Here is a 17,637-nt window from a genome sequence, read left to right as displayed (position 1 = left end):
GCCTTTGTTATTTTAGCTTCCAGGGATAGTTTTGGTTTGATCTCCTGCGGATTTTGTTTTCGGGCAGTTTATGGTATGCGCAGAATTCTCCGGCAACACCATCATTTGATTGTCTTTAAATCATGTCCAGTTTTTCACTGTACAACTTTTGCACATATATGATATGATATTATTGAGAAGGCCCAAGTCAAATCTCTGTATAAACTGCATATTAAATCTCTATTACTAAAAGAGTAGATTATACAGGCTACCTGCTGACCATTCACACAAGCTTCAGATACAGCAGTGGGCATTCGAAACAAGGAGGATCAAAGTGGCGCTACTGCAAACTGCACAACTTGTGTAGTGAAGAAGAAACATGAGAGCAGGTAGATGCGAAGGAGTGTTAGTATTCAAATGATGGTACAGGACTAAGAAACCATAATGAGACCTCACTGGAAGAGGGATTTTTTTAATCTTAACACTAGCAGATTACCCAGTGGCTTCGCTCACTGAGTGGAAGGGAAAAATTTGTGGCTGTCATGAGGCAACGGCATTAATGACCCAATTCTATGATAGATTTTAAATGTTGGCATAAAGCCAGACTCCTCGGTAGCAGCTACGGTGCCAAACGATTTCATCTGAAAACACGAATTATATTTCCTAATGTTTTGTAGAAAATGAGTTGAATGTGGATTTGCGCCAGAAATAAGAGACAGCAACGGTTCAAGTGGATGGCTTAAAGGTGTTAATTTGACGTTGCCGTCTGAACACCACATCCCACGTGATTCATATTTAACCCTCTGTGCTCTCCAGTACTCGCACATGATGTCCATTTCTCCTACTGTAACTTTTGGATGTAGGCAATAATCTTTTTCAATGTTATAATCACACGCCTGTGTGACGTGGTAGCCTGTGAATACTGCATCCGTCAAATTCGATTCTGTTCAGCACGTTGTTCGGGTGTTTGTGAGGCCCTCGATTGTGACTGTCGTATACGTTGATCAGCGAGCCTGTGAGCCTTCTCTCTCTCACTTTGTCTGTGTAACCTGACTGTTGTGGTCATACGTAATTTCCGTTTCAAAACGCAAAAAGAATTTTGCATGAAAAATTACTGGCCCTCAAATAGCGATAGGCAACAATTCTATACAAAAATTCTGCCGGCAATTAAACTGTTTTGATAGACCTCCTCCTGGGTGATGCATTATGGTTACAATTCAAGTACATTTGTAAATACATACAGTAGATACTTCTACATGGCTGACCACTGGATGGATTTATCTGAAGAAACAACATGGTGTAGACCAGCAAGGCGATGTAATGGGTGGCACTGCCTGTGACACCCCAATTTAATAATACCGTATATACTCGCGTATAAGTTGGGTCTTGAAACCTGAAAAAAAATCGATCATAAAATCAGATCCCGACTTATACACCCATTCAAAAATACAACACTTAAATTTTTTTTTCTACATCTTCTTGCCTCCTCCAAACACGCACCAGTTTCTCAGACGCATCAAATTTTGTTGCGGCAGCGTACTTACCAATATCTTTCGCCACTACAATGACTTAATTTAAAATGAGCTTCATATTTTCTTCTGATTGAACGCTCCATTGTAGATAAGGAATGCTCTTGTGATAAAGGTGTATAAGGGTGTGAGATATAAAAAACAGTGCAAACGTTGCTTCGGAATAGTTTGGGTATTACCGTGTGGTCACGTAGGCACAATACGTAGAATAAAAAAGGCAGTGTGCTCTGTGGTTACACTCTCATATCATAATCTCTTGGACCAATAGCGTAAGTTTTCTGCATTCGACTTATACAACCGACATTATAAAATACCGGAAATTATATGGTAAAATCAAGCCCCGACTTATCTGCGGGAGAACTTAAACGAGAGTATTCACGGTAATAATAATACAGTAGAGTCTCGCTTATCCTACCTTCGCTTATCCAACATTCCATATTATCTGACGTCCCACCGCAAAAAAAAAAATACGCGTCAATCAGCAACAAGAACTGCAAGTTGCGAGCGTGAGCATAGTCTTTTTTTTTTCTTGTTCCCGACTCTGCTCCAGCTACTTACAGTGGAACCTCGGTTTGCGAGCATAATTCGTTCTAGAAATGTGCTCACAGTCCAAAGCACTCGTACAGTATATCAATGTGAATTGCCCCATAAGAAATAATGGAAACTCAGATGATTCGTTCCACAAACCAAAACTATTCATATAAAAATGATTAATACAAAATATAAAGTAAAAATATATAAAGCAAATTAACCTGCACTTCACCTTTGAAAAGAATCATGGCTGGTGTGAGTGAGTTTCTAAACTCTTGTGGGATTCCACCCAACGGGGCGACACGCGGAAGAGCGTCGCAAAGCAATCGCAGTCTCCCAGCGCTGTAGCGGTTCAACGTAAAAGCCAATCCGAAAAGATCGCGGCCATGCTATAAGCGCCTGTCGTCGATGAGTGATACAAGAAACAAGGAACATTATAAATGCGTAGGGTTCAGTATTACTTTCCCCCCGACCCTGCCTGACTGCTGTGTCTGTGTATAGGTGAATGGCAGATCCCGCTACAATAAATAACCGTGCTGTTGCTGTTTCAAGCTTAAAGCTGGTGTTGCTAAAAGTACTGAGACTCAGCTTTGAATTTTCGGGTGCAAGACAGGGATTCGCACGTCACAGCACAAACACACACATGCAGTCACAATGCTGTAGTAAACATTACACGCTTGTACAGATGTTGACTATATTAGTGACGGAGTTAAGGGTCCAAAAGCTGCAATTAATTACAACAAGAAGAAGCTACAGGAATCGACATAATGATGCTGCAAAGATGGCGAGACTTCACATCGAAGAAACGGCACTCATCAGGAAAGCAGACTACGATCAAAAATGTCCTTAGATCATCACAGGACTGAACTTTTTAAGTACAGTACATACTGTATTTAACGTCAGACAATTATGTAACTGTAAGTTCATTTTTTCAGTAGTAGTAAAATTATAACAGTTTGACGTTTAATAGGCTTTTTCTTAACACCTGCCATTATCCAACATTTTCCCGGCCCATTTATGTCAGATAAGCAAGACTCTACTGTAGTTCTTTAAATTTATATAGCAATTTTCTCATTACTTAAAGCTCTTCAGTGAGCGAGGAGCTACTTCAACCATCACTAATGTGTGGCATCTACCTAGATGATGAGATGGCAGCCCTTATTGCGCCAGTCCACTCACCACACATTATAGCTATTAGGTGGTGAAGTCGTGAGAGAGATAGCCAATTAGAGACAGGGAATTATTAGGGGGCCGGAATTACTAGGCCATGGAGGGCAATTTAGCCTGGACATCAGAATACATTCCAGTCGTTACAAACGATGCCCAGGGACCTTTATTGACCAGAGAGAATGAGGACCTCTGTTTTACATCTCATCTGAAAGATGGCGTCATTTTTACAGCACAGTGCACTGTGGCATTGGGAACCACATTCAGACCACAAAGTAAGCGCCCCTGCTGTCCTCACCAACATCTCTTCCAGCAGTAACCCAAGCTTTTCCTGGTTGGTCTCCCATCCAAGTACTAGCCAGGTCTGAACATGCTGCTCTTCAGATGGGTGACCTGTTCTGAAGTGCATGTGGTGGGAAAGAGGGCACCAAACTACACATTGGGAGTCTTGCAGTTCGGGACCGAGTGGGATCAGAAATGAGAGAAGTCAGACAGGGGGGCACTGACAAAAAAATTGTATTTCAAAACAAAAGTGGGTTTTTAGTTTCAGGTGCACATCAAACAGTGTCTGCAACTGGCACACAAAACGCAAAGAAGCAACGTCCCAAAAACAGTGAAGCTGTACATATTTAAAGTGAGTATAGCAAATCCCCAAATGAAAAACAAACAAAACCAATAAATGGATATACACAAAAATTGTCAAGTCTCCCTCAATAAAAATATGGATAGGAAGATACAACACCAAAAACACAGTCCTTCCAGTAGGGGCACCAACTTTTTCTACATCTGCTCACATAAACTATGAGGTGCTTATTGCTGTCATCATGTCCACCGGTTTGTCTCATAGACTAACCAACACCAATCCCCCCAAAACAAAATTCACTTCCAAATGGATCCATTTAGTTGAAATTTGGTACACTTAATTTTCAAGGAAATTTGTCAGAAAACTTCACTTTTGGTTGAAATATCTCAAAATAAGAAAAAAAACGAGTACATCATGCTCTATTTTCCAAAGCGCCTATTTAAAAAACACTGTTGAATTCTCTAAATCTTCTGGTCTTACAACAAACATTTGGTGTGACCTCAATTACTGATTTACTTACCTTGAAAGAGATTCTTTCAGCTTGAATATTTTCCAGTTACTTGTCTGATGGCCGCTCCTGATGACAAAACAGATCCAACAAAACAAGTCAAAGCTGGCTTAAGTGAACCTCAGCAACACAATTCACACCATCTGCTGTTTGGATTGGTACTGGAAAGTTAAATGGTCTATGTAACGTAACTTATAAAAAAATACATAAGTAAATAAATAAAAATGACATGGGGAAAAAATATGTATCCTTCAAAACTAATGTCACCTCTGAGAAAGATGAGTAAAAAATGGGCTATTAACAATATAATCACCGTTTTGTGGGATTTTTCTTCACATAAACTTTAAATCTCACACTGAAATATGAGAGAAATCCAATATTTTAACTGATATTTATTCTTTCATAAAATAAATTTCTCATTAAGAAATAATTAACAAAAACCACAAGCGCCATAATTATTGGCACCCCAGCAGTTCATATTTTGCGCAAACCTCCTTTGGCAATAAAACAACACCGAGTTTGCTCCTATATCATCTTATAAAAGTTGAAGAACATCAAGCAGGGAATTCCGAGACCATTCCCCTTTATAAAGTTTCTTCATATTTTCCAGGATCCAAGGTCCTGTCTTGTTTGTGCCATCTCCACTTCAGCCCATCCATGGGTTATCAATGGGGCCGTGGCAGAAGCTTGGATTTCTGTTCCTCTAACCATTTTTATGTAGGTTTCGATGTACATCTTTGTGCTGTTGGAAGATCCACTAATGACCCACTTTTAGTTTCTCAAATTTAAAATCACGGGATACTTCATGAAGTGCATGACACCATGTACCCTAACAAGGTTCCCTGGGCCTTTGGAGGAAAAACAGCCCAGCACACATGGGCTGGCATCCTGGCCAGAACTGAACAGGGATCCTTATCTAGCCAGTGCAATGAAAGAACTGGGGGGAGAGAAGCCCTGCTGAATATTTTCTACCCCAATACACCAGATGATAGCCTTCCTGGGTTAGAATTCCCACAAAGTCACCCACAGGGTATGGTGGGACTTGTAGTTCCGTGGGGCAGCCCTGTTGGTTTCAATTGGGGCTGCCAGGATTCACAATCCTTACTTTCAGAGACGTTTGACCTGGAAGTGCACCAGCGGGCTATGCCCTGGCACCAGAAGTATTCTCATGTCATAGCTAAAAGAAGCAGCTCCATCTCATCCAGGTGAGTTGGAGTCAGGAGAGGAAAGGGACAAACTTATTTTTGGAAATAAAAAAAATGTGTATTTGCACCTGGGACTGTTTTGGTGTGGTTGTGTGCAAGGTCTGGTGGTCACACCCTATTATCCAGACACATTGAGATGGCTAAAAAGTCTGAACTGGTGCAAGTACAAAATTCACAAGGATCAAATATTTGAAATATTAGAAGGTGAATTTCATTCTTAAAAAGTTTAAATATTCTTTATTCTAACAGAAATTTGACATTTTTCACCCTCTGGTCAAGGCCCACAGAGGGCTAGATCCCCAGTAAAGGATCAAAAATAACATCACATTCATAGTCACTGACCTTAAAAGAGCCTAAAATGATGCTTCACATGCTTATGGTTGTCATTGAAAACCGTTGCAGATTGCAGGCTCCTAAACATACAAGACCATCTGTAAAAGATCAAAAACATTTACCAAATTTGTGATTAGCAACCCTAAAGCACCAGCATGCCAACCTCCCAGGGTTGCTTAATTTCATACCGTTGAAGGATGTCCATTTGGTCGCACGAGTCGTTGCAGAGTAACCAACTGATAATGCAGACATGTAAGCCGTGCGTACAAAGGAGACACGAGTCCCAAGGAAAGAGTTAAAGTGAGAACAACTTCAGGAACCTACGAGAGAGATCAAGCTGACTGAATTAAGTCAGCCGGGCGTCAACAATTGGCCCGGTCAAGACTGTACCCATGCCAGGGTGATACGGTTGTCATGACAACTCAGCCTCAGCAACAACTCATCGTTTTTTCTCCCCTTTTATCCAACAGCATGCAGTGTAAGGTATGAAATGAGGGTCAGGGGTTCCAAGTCCATCCAGGGGATGCACGCAACTGGTAGGAGGGTACCACTGCAACCCATTTGGAAACATCTTCCAAGGCACACTTACTTGCAAGTACTGCAGACTTCTTGGAACAGCTCTGACAATCATTTGAGAATACAACTGGTATACAGAATGCCATGTATGTACAAAGGAGAGATCAAAATATTAACAAAATGTTGTGCCCAAAGTACATGAAACATTCAATACAGCTAAAGTACTTTTTGGTGTCCGATTTATTTTATTTAAATGTACACTGTTATGTTATTCAATAATAGAGGAGGTTACAATAATTATTTTCACACAGTTCCAAACCTTATAAAACAGTTCCAAACTGCATGAATATCACTAAAAACAATATAATTCTGCCAATATTGATAATATACAAGTATAAATAATGTCGCTGTAAAATGGAGCACACAACCCAAGTTCATCATGTGCATATAACACAATGAAAGTTTTGATTATGCCTCCTCAGAATAGTGACATTAATTATTAAATGAAGTGGCAAAGCGCGTGCGCGCACACACACACACAAACACTCACAAAGTATACAATACAATGTACCATATATACACAATATATGTAAAATATATATACACACACACACACACACAGGGGGGTACTCAAAAATAACTGGAATGTGTACCTGATGCTCAATCTCGACTTAGCTGTGAATTTCGCTGCTAGGTGTAGCACACTTACAGTATTCTGTGACAGTCTGCCACGTGACGTTGCTCTGTAATGTTCGTACAGCATTCCATGTCCGTTTTTCTTGGTGCTTGTTAAAATGTTCTGTGATTTTTGTGATGGGTGATCATAAAGAACAGCGAGTTTGCGTTACATTTTGTGATCTCTTAGGGAAAACAGCTGCTGAAACTGCAGTGATGCTTAAAGTTGCTGCTAAAGAGGAAGTTTTAAATAAAACACCGGTCAACGAATGGTTTTCGCGTTTCAAACGAGGGGAAATGTCACTTGAAGACCAACCAAGATCTGGCAGACCTTTCACAATTAGGAATGAAGAATAGCTTGAAAAAGTTCACAAGGCAATTTACAAAAATCGTCATTGGACCACTGAAGAGATTTCTGAACTGACTTGCGTGTCTTGGAGTTCTTGCTAATGTCCCTACTCGCCTGATCTTTGCTCCGTGCAACTTTTTCTTGTTCCCACATATGAAAAAACCAACTCAAAAGAAAGTGTTTTTGTACTGTGAAGGAATTAAAAAAAAAAATCGCTGCAGGCATTGGACAACACTCCTCTTCAGCAATTCCAAAAAATGTTCCACCAGTGGGAAAACTGTTGGGACAAATGCATTCATTCACATGGAGACTCTGAAGGAGACTAAAGTTTCAGGAAGCAAAAATTATTAAAATGCACCACCCCCCTCCCCAACAATTCCTGTTATTTTTGGGTACCCCCTCATCTTTTTATATATATATATATATATATATATATATATATATATATATATATATACACACACAACAGACGCAACATATACACGTCCAGCATGTGTTGGCATGCCGGACTGTTCAATAACCTTATGACCTCAGGTTAGAACCTGGTCTTTGAATCTACTGGTGCGACTGCCAATGGTCCAGAAGGGAGGACGGAGGTGAGGAACCATGCGTAATGCTTGAGGTTTTTAATAATACTGTTCATTTTTCTAAGGCAGCACGTGTGTGTGTTTTATATACCGTTATATTCTGGACAGGTGCCGATAATATTTTGTGCTGCTGTATAAGGACTTGAAAACCAAAACCTAAAATATGACTACATATTCATACAGGCAAACAAATCTTAAATAGTTCATCATTAATAAGTTTACACTAGTCAAAATACAAATAGTGTTGTTTCTTTCTACTTTCAGTCTGACAGATTATATTACACAACTAAACTAGGGAATACCTGTAGTAGAAAATACAAACTAGTAATAAAATGAAAGACAGCTCTCAGTGGTGAAGTGTGATCCTTTTCAGCAGGTTTCTCCTTACATCACATCCATTGGCTGTGCAGATTTAAAGGCATTCTGTAAAATTCACAGATTTAAAAAAAAAAATTCTTATTTTGTACAGTGAATACAAACTAGTAATAAAATGAAAGCACATGTTAGAGCTCTCAGTCGAAGTGTGATCCCTTTCTGCCTTGTCTGCAGGTTTCTCCTTGCATCACACCCATCGTCTGTGCAGTTTTGTGGTCTTCTGCAAAAGTAACAGGTTAACAAAAAATCCACATTTTGTATACTCCTTTTAAATGAAATGACAGCAGCACTGTAGATGTGCCAGGCTGAAGCGAACATAGAATCTCGCTATATATACACCTATGCTGAGGGCCCTCATTGGAGAAGACCCTGTCTGGTAGCTTGTATCTGGTAAGCTCCACCTTGCAGCGTCCGATTGTTATTTCCATACTTGGGTCAAAGAAAAGCTCTATTTCTCAAAAATCACAGAAGTCATCAACAATAAGTAGCAAGTCTTTTTCCAGCATTACTGAACACATCTATACTAATCACTCAGGGACGAGTTGGGATTTTGTAAGACATCATGGGTTCTTTTTGTCTGCAATGCGCAGATTTGTTTCAGATTTCTTTCATTTAAGAATGTTTTGGTGATTCTTTGGGTTTATATGTTGTCCCCCTGGAGAGTGCGTTATATTATACTTAGATTGTCATAACCATGATTGACTCTCCAGCAGAGATGGCGGTCCACACCATTTTTCCCTGGTATACTTTCAGAGCAAGTTTCTCCCTAGAATCCTTTAATACTATTAATTTCCTCATTGAATAGGCTTGGTTTAAAGATTATGCAATAAACCATTTCACTTGAAGACACTCATTAAGACTTAATGATTACATTATCACTTATTCCTTCTTTCCTCCTAGGTCTCAAATTTGAGTCATAGTGTGTGTTTAAAGATTGTTTGCTTCAGAAAATAGTTTGCCACACAGCAATAGTGATTCTCTCTGGTGTGAATTTGTGTGATTCCGAAAACTCTTCCTGTCCGAGAACTTTTTGCCACATTCAGAACAAGAATAGGGCTTCTCTCCGGTGTGAATTCTTGTGTGTCTCTGAAGACCTTTCCTGTCAGAGAACCTTTTGCCACATTCCTCACAAGAATATGGCTTCTCTCCAGTGTGAATTCTTGTATGCCTCTGAAGTCCTTTCCTGTCAGAGAACCTTTTGCCACATTCTTCACAGCCATGTGGCTTTTCTCCAGTATGAGTTCTTGTATGATTCCGAAAACTCTTCCTGTCCGAGAATCGTTTGTCACATTCAGTACAACAATATGGCTTCTCCCCAGTGTGAGTTCTTATATGACACCGGAAACCTTTCCTGTCAGCAAACCGTTTCTCACATTCAGAACATGAATATGGCTTTTCGCCTGTGTGAGTTCTTTTATGGCTATGAAGATACCTCATTTGTGAAAACTGTTTACCACACTCAGGACAGCCGAAAGGCTTCTCTCCAGTGTGAATTCTTGAGTGGTCCTGAAGATGGCTCATTCGCGAGAATGGTTTGCCACACTCTGAACAGTAATACAGGTTCTCTCCAGTGTGTATTTTTGTGTGACTCTGAAGACTGCTCTTGTGTGAAAACTGTTTGCCACATTCAGAACAGCGGTAAGGCTTCTGTCTCATATCAATACAGAGATCATCTCTGAAGCCAGCTTTGTGAATAAAACTTTTCCTCATATCTTGGTAGAGACATAAAGCCAAAGAATTTGTATTGTGCACCTGTTGATGAGTGTTAATGGCCATTCCTGTAAAATTCGGAATGGGCAGGGAACTATACTGGAAAGAGTCCAGTGTGAATTTCTCTGATCCAAAAGTTGGTTTCTTCAGCTTTTTATCATGTTGCATCTGGTGCAGTCTGTACTGAAGAGAGGTCTGAGGAAGAGAACATGGAAAGAGGCCACAGATCTTCTGTAAATCTGCAGAATAAGACAACAGAACAATGTCAGGAAAATATAAATGACAACCTTCCAATTCCAGTTTAGTCAAAACAAATTCACATCTTACCTGTCTTAAATTTTCATTTAGTTACAATTTTATGAAAGAAAGAAAAAAAAACTTCAGGTTCAAATCATCCCATCTTTGTCTTTCAGTTATCATGCAGTTTTCCTACTGTTTAGGCTTCCTGTTGTCACTTCTCAGAACTAAAATGCCAAAGCACTTGTTGTCAATAATTGCAATAATTTAAAACAGAAGTGGGATTCACTCCACGCATACAGAAACATATAAATCTCATGGTTTATTGCCTTTTCATAGCCTAATGGTTTGACACAACATGGCTTGTTTGGCGCTGCCTGGAGAATATGAAAATGGACAGATATAAAGGGAACAGGTTAAGGACTGGCAGGATTTCTTTTTTGTTTTGTTGACTGGCTTATGAGCCAATTTAGGCCTCCGAGAGCCATTCTTTTGAAATTATATGCCAAATTGCTCCTGGTATTAGAAATACAGACTACCCAAAATCAAGTTGTACTTGTGCATAGTCTCTTGCATGCCGAGTCGTAAAGAGCATCATAGATTCCTCAAATATAGGTGGTGGTGGTGGCGTTAGGATGCATCAGGAGAAAGGCTGTTCTACCAGCCAACAAAGGTCTGCAGCATTGTGATTGCATAATAATCTTCTACCCATTGGGGGGGGGAGTTAGAGGAGCCTTTTTCTTAGTACCTACTCACTTATTGGCAGCTGCATATATTGTATTAGTGTGGTTATTTCACTCTAAGGCAGTTTTTGCCTCAACCACTGGGTCGCAACCCACTTCTGGGTCAAATATTGACCAGGTGATCAATCGCACTGTGCATTATTTCTCCCCGATTGTATCCCAGCACATTTCAACAAGGGGGACCCCACCTACCATCCATATTCAAATTCATGCTAGTCTCACCAAGGGGTGCCAAGAACAGCACACTTGTGGGAATGTCAAGAAGGAATGGGTTATTAGACCATAAAGGCTGTGAAACACAACTCTGAGGCATACATTAAGTGTTTTGCCGCACTCCACTGCAGCTCTTTCATTTGCTACATCTTTATTATCTGGCAGAATGTTACATAATAAGGTATCTCCTATTACAGATGCCATTCACAGATTAAAATCAGCGAGTGCAGATGTGCTTTTTCTCCTACCACAGCAATCGCACTCCGACACTCGCAAGCGATTTGTTTCTTTGCCGTTACCTTAAAGTCATTCCTTATTATATTTTGGTGTGCAGTTGGTGCAGTGGTAGCACTGAAGGAGATCATGGGTTCACATCCAGGGTCCTCCCTGCACCGAGAGTGCTTTGAGTAGTGAGAAAAGCACTACAGTATATGAATGTAAAAAATTATTATGATGATGGTGTGGCCAGTAGAGTTCTGCGCATTCACAGCAGCAGGAACATGAGGTCATTCAGTATATTTGTGCTTGTTGGCGACACTCATGCTTAGGCCACCAAATAAAAGCTCTCTGTGTGCCTGTACTTCAGAAACAATTAACTGATTTACAAGCAAGATGAGACAGTGATGACAACAAAAGAGAGGCAAAGAGCAAAAAACATTGAAGCGTGAAAGACAGAAGTTCTTATGTATGAGGTGGATTAGCATAGTTTATACTTAGTTATTTCAGATGGCTTTTAATTAAAAGTACATTCATTTATTGAAATGAACAACATTGGACCTTTTCCTATAATACAATATAAATACTAACTTTAACAACAGATTTGAAATACTGGTATATCCACCACGTAGTTACCTATTATACTAAATATAATCAATCTAGATGTGTAAGCCTGTGCTGTATAAAGGCCGGGTTACCTAGAAACCCATGGATTCTGGCAATTCAAATCAATCAATCGCATCAGTTGTGCATTAGCAGCTAAGTGAGGTTCTCTCTTCGGAGGTTTCGTTTTGCCGACCTGCTCGCCGCCGTTGTCTATCAGCAGCTAAAAGAATTTCTGTCCTCAGAGGTTTTGTTTTGCCAACCTGCTCACCTTGCTTGTGTATTATAAGCTAAGCGAGTTTCTCTCTCCTCTGAGGTTTTGTTTTTCCGACCTGCTCGTCTCGCTTGTGTAATAGCGGCTAAGCGAGTTTCTCTTTTCTCGGCAGTTTTACTTTGGAAACAAGAGTTGCTTTATTTGAGCTTCATGCTGTAACCTCCCGCTTTCAGGCCGGACAGACACACAACACTTCCACGCGTAGACATTTATAAGACTAGCTGTGTAAGCCGGTACTGTAAAAATCCCAGGCTCCAACAAACTATGGATTCTGGCACTTCAATCAATTGACATCGGTTGTGTATTAGCGGCTCCTCATTGGTTTCGTTTTGCTGACACGCTCGCCTCCGTTGTCTATCAGCAGCTAAGTGAGGTTCTCCTTCCTCCGAGGTTTTGTTTTGCCGATGTGCTCATCCTCTTTTGTCTATCAGTGGCTAAGTGAATTTCTCTTTTCTCTGTGGTTTCAATTTGGCGACATTTGTCACCAACTTTAAAGCTTCCTGTGTGAAAATAATCTGGTCAGTTTTACATTAATCTTATTTCAGAAATCCTGTTAAACATCCTTTGTTTTGCTGTTTTAATCGTTCCATGTGTGAGTGACCCATTTGGTGTACAAATCCAGAACTTAAAAATTACTTTGGCTTTCATTATTGATACTCCATACATTAACTGCGAGAAAGAATTACATTCTTCAATGTACAACTGAAATATACGACATGTGCTTTCACTTCCAGGTTATATTAATGACCAGTAGTTTGTCTAAAACCAAATAAATGACACAGACTCCGTGTTTGCAGATTCATACTTAGCAAGGGAAGTATGCCGTTTGATTATGTTACTAATGGGTGTGTTTCAGCCTTTACAAATCTCCATTAATGCAGTACACATTCTATTAATAGGGAGGATGTGCCTTGTCCTTTAAAGAACTGAAACAGTAAAATTATATTTTGGTATTAACAAATGGAGCAACTCATGTCATGGCCGGCATAGATGAGACACATACCCCCTTCGATGAAATCTTGCATTAATCCTACAACTGTCCTTTGTATTGGCAGTCCTCTCCCATCCGATAGTCCTCCAGGTGTAACCGTGGATGTGAACGCATCAAACCCTAGCATGACCCTGTACTGTTTTACACTGGTTAGAAAATGGCTGGGTGTTTGAATGGAAGGAGATCTGTAGAAGTGCTCACTACAATCGGAGAACGAATGAGAAGCACCTCTTCATTTATTTGGCCTGTGTTAGACATAATTAAAAAGTGATTCAACTCATTATCTTTTCAGCTCTTCTTATAAATGAATGACAATACAAGTTAAACAGTTGCAACTCATTTGGTTTATCTTATTATGGAATGTGTTCAAAAACAGATCAAAGTGGCAAGAACTTGTGTGTTTTGGTATATTAAAAAAAAAAAAAGTATATATTTCTTGGTGAAATTCTCTTACACACACATAAAACATTTCCAGACAGATATGACCTCATTATCACCACTGTAAGCTATTTTAAGCAGTTTTTACTCAGTTTATTGTCATGTGTTATTGTGCCTTAAGAGCAATTTGTCTACTTATGGTCATGCATCAATTTTATTGGTACTACAGATACTGTTATATAAAAAAAAAAACTGGTAATGTTAAATTTTCCTTAAGTTTGGTACTGAAATATTGGTTCCAGTGACATTGTAAGACCATTTTCCTAGTTCTACAAGATTCATGAATATTTTATTAGATAACAATGCATAATCTAAGAGGTTCCTATAGCCCCCGTAAATAGAATTGTATTGGTATATTCTTGCCATTTCTAACAGCTTTGAGTGAACAATATTGTTCAGTTAGTGACCAGCCTTGCCTTGTGTAAAGTGTGGAAGGCATAAGGTTTTAAACAGTGCCTGGGCACATGCCTACGTGCCAACCGGCCTATGGGCCTTTTGAGTTTGTGAAGTAAATATGTAAGAACAGCACTTAATTTATGTGCTGTGCTGTGCCGTACGTCTAAAGCATACAGAAGAAGAAGTTAAGAATCTTTAAGTACAGGTGCTGGTCATAAAATTAGAATATCATGACAAAGTTGATTTATTTCAGTAATTCCATTCAAAAAGTGAAACTTGTATATTAGATTCATTCATTACACACAGACCGATGTATTTCAAATTTCTTTTAATTTTGATGACTATAACTGACAACTAATGAAAGTCCCAAATTCAGTATCTCGGAAAATTAGAATATTAATAAAGACCAATGCAAAAAAAGGATTTTTAGAAATGTTGGCCAACTGAAAGGTATGAACATGAAAAGTACAAGCATGTACAGCACTCAATATTTAGTTGGGGCTCCTTTGGCCTGGATTACTGCAGCAATGCGGCGTGGCATGGAGTCAATCAGTCTGTGGCACTGCTCAAGTGTTATGAGAGCCCATGTTGCTCTGATAGTGGCCTTCAGCTCTTCTGAATTGTTGGGTCTGGCGTATTGCATCTTCCTCTTCACAATACCCCATAGATTTTCTATGGGATTAAGGTCAGGCGAGTTTGCTGGCCAATCAAGAACAGGGATACCATGGTCCTTAAACCAGGTACTGGTAGTTTTGGTACTGTGTGCAGGTGCCAGGTCCTGTTGGAAAATAAAATCTGCATCTCCATAAAGTCTGTCAGCAGCAGGAAGCATGAAGTGCTCTAAAACTTCCTGGTAGACGGATGTGTTGACCTTGGACCTCAGAAAACACAATGGACCAACACCAGCAGATGACATGGCACCCCAAACCATCACTGACTGTGGAGACTTTACACTGGACCTCAAGCAACGTGGATTCTGTGCCTCTCCTCTCTTCCTCCAGACTCTGGGACCTTGATTTCCAAAGGAAATGCAAAGTTTACTTTCATCAGAGAACATAACTTTGGACCACTCAGCAGCAGCCCAGTCCTTTTTGTCTTTAGCTCAGGCGAGACACTTCTGACGCTGTCTCTTGTTCAAGAGTGGCTTGACACAAGGAATGCGACAGCTGAACCCCATGTCTTGCATACGTCTGTAGGCCTGGTGGTTCTTGAAGCACTGACTCCAGCTGCAGTCCACTCTTTGTGAATCTCCCCCACAGTTTTGAATGGGTTGTTTCACAATCCTCTTTAGGGTGCGGTTATCCCTATTGCTTGTACACTTTTTAGGTTTAGGTTTAGTTTATTTATATAGCACATTTACAACAGCCACACGACTGACCAAAGTGCTGTACATTTAGAAACATCAATATAAAATAGAAATATATGATTTAGCCAAAGGAAGCACAGCAGAAACACATAAAAATAATTTGTATAAATATACATATACATACACAGGTGTATGACATACACATACACACATCTAGGTAGGCAAAATAAAGCCTAGTAAGCCAGAGAAAACAGGTGTGTTTTTAAAATAGATTTAAAAATAGTCAGACTAGGAGCCATTCGGATTTCAATAGGCAGATCATTCCAAAGACGAGGCCCAATTACCGAGAAAGCACAGTCACCTCTACACTTGAGTCTGGAGTGTGGAATTAAAAGAAGGTTCTGATCACAGGATCTCAAACTTCTCAGGGGGGTATATTGGTGAAGCAATTCAGATAAATAGATGGGTGCTTGTTGGTGTAGTGTTTTAAAAACAAATAATAAGATTTTAAAATGTATTCTGAATTGAACAGGCAACCAATGAAGGGACTTCAGACTTTCTACCACATCTTGTCCTTCCCTTCACCTCTCTATTAATGTGCCTGGACACCGAGTTCTGTGAACAGCCAGCCTCTTTAGCAATGACCTTTTGTGTCTTGCCCTCCTTGTGCAAGGTGTCAATGGTCGTCTTTTGGACAACTGTCAAGTCAGCAGTCTTCCCCATGATTGTGTAGCCTACAGAACTCGACTGAGAGACCATTTAAAGGCTTTTGCAGGTGTTTTGAGTTAATTAGCTGATTAAAGTGTGGCACCAGGTGTCTTCAATATTGAACCTTTTCACAATATTCTAATTTTCCGAGATACTGAATTTAGGACTTTCATTAGTTGTCAGTTATAATCATCAAAATTAAAAGAAATAAACATTTGAAATACTGTACATCAGTCTGTGTGTAATGAATGAATCTTATACAAGTTTCACTTTTTGAATGGAATTACTGAAATAAATCAACTTTGTCATGATATTCTAATTTTACGACCAGCACCTGTATATAAGAATTTAAGAATCTAAGTAGAGAAGAAGTAAAGAACTTTTAGTTTTTAGTTTAGACAAGATACATTTTTTCCTCTTTTTTTTTTGCCTTTTATTCTGTGTGTAACTATTTTTCTTTTATTCTTGTGTGGATAAATTTGCTTTTAACTTTCACTAAATATTTTATAAATAAACTTTTGTACTTTGGAATTTCTTTCGGCAAGCGTTTACCCATGCTTGGCCACACCTAATTTCGGCAGCTATAGACATGCATACTGCCAAGTATATATACACAATTCTTCAGGGATGTATATATTACAAAAAACAAATAGTCTCCCAGCTCCAACTTTGACCTTTACCACTTTATTTTTTGATGATTAGATTTGTTTAAATATTATGTATAAGAAACCTTAAAATACAAATGATTCAAACTCCAGTGCTCAAACTCAGTCTCATTTTCCCATAATCCTTTACTAACCTAGAGCTCCCTCAGAATCTGTTTGGCCTGCTATTCTGTCACAAGCATGTGAATGGGGGAAAAAAAGAAAATGAGAACACCAAGGTAACAAAAATTATAATTTTTATACATAATAGTTCATTGGTTCTTCTTTGTGAAGGGACTTTAGTATTTAATCATGTGACATCATGGAGAAATGCTTTGTAGATAAGGGAATCAACACTACAGGGGGAAAAAAAATACAATTATCTGTTAGTACTTACCCTTACAATTAGCGGATAGGCTGCCTAGCAAGACGTGGACTCAACCCCTCTGAATCTGCCACTCCACCCCTACAATTCCAACAGTGCACAGACCGCACAGCTCAGTGAGATTCTGGTTCTCCTGTGAAACCTGAACTGTAGTAGAAAGTGCATTTCTTTTCGTACAACATGACACACCTATGTGTGGAGCACCGTGTGGTGCTCTGTTGCAAATATTCTTTTAGTTTAGGTTTGGTGCAACAACTGCACTAGACTTGCAAATACATCTTCCAGGGAAGCTTAATCATTTATTGAATGCACTTGATTTGAAGTTGTACCGTGTTAGCAATTATGTAGTGAGAAGTCAAGCAAAAATGACACCTTTGATTGGCTAACTAAAAATATTATAATATGCAAGCTTTCAAGGCAACTCGGCCCCCTTCTT

At 39.4% G+C, this 17,637-nt stretch overlaps 1 protein-coding gene across 4 annotated transcripts in view; it reads right to left on the bottom strand.

Moving 5' to 3' along the window:
- Positions 1-7,806: 7,806 nt before the first annotated feature.
- The window catches only part of LOC120533317 (zinc finger protein 239-like), a 29,903-nt gene continuing 20,072 nt past the window's right edge, over positions 7,807-17,637 (bottom strand). For all 4 annotated transcript variants that reach the window (XM_039760152.1, XM_039760153.1, XM_039760155.1 and 1 more), the window contains one exon: positions 7,807-10,286. In XM_039760152.1, coding sequence (XP_039616086.1) covers positions 9,265-10,286 — 1,022 coding nt within the window. In that variant the 3' untranslated portion in view covers positions 7,807-9,264. The remainder of the gene's footprint in view (positions 10,287-17,637) is intronic.

This window comes from Polypterus senegalus, chromosome 8, assembly GCF_016835505.1.
Source record: "Polypterus senegalus isolate Bchr_013 chromosome 8, ASM1683550v1, whole genome shotgun sequence".
NCBI classification, from domain to species: Eukaryota; Metazoa; Chordata; class Cladistia; order Polypteriformes; family Polypteridae; genus Polypterus; species Polypterus senegalus.
The sequence above is the reverse complement of the archived record's forward strand: the minus strand, read 5'-3'. Positions and strand labels throughout refer to the sequence as shown.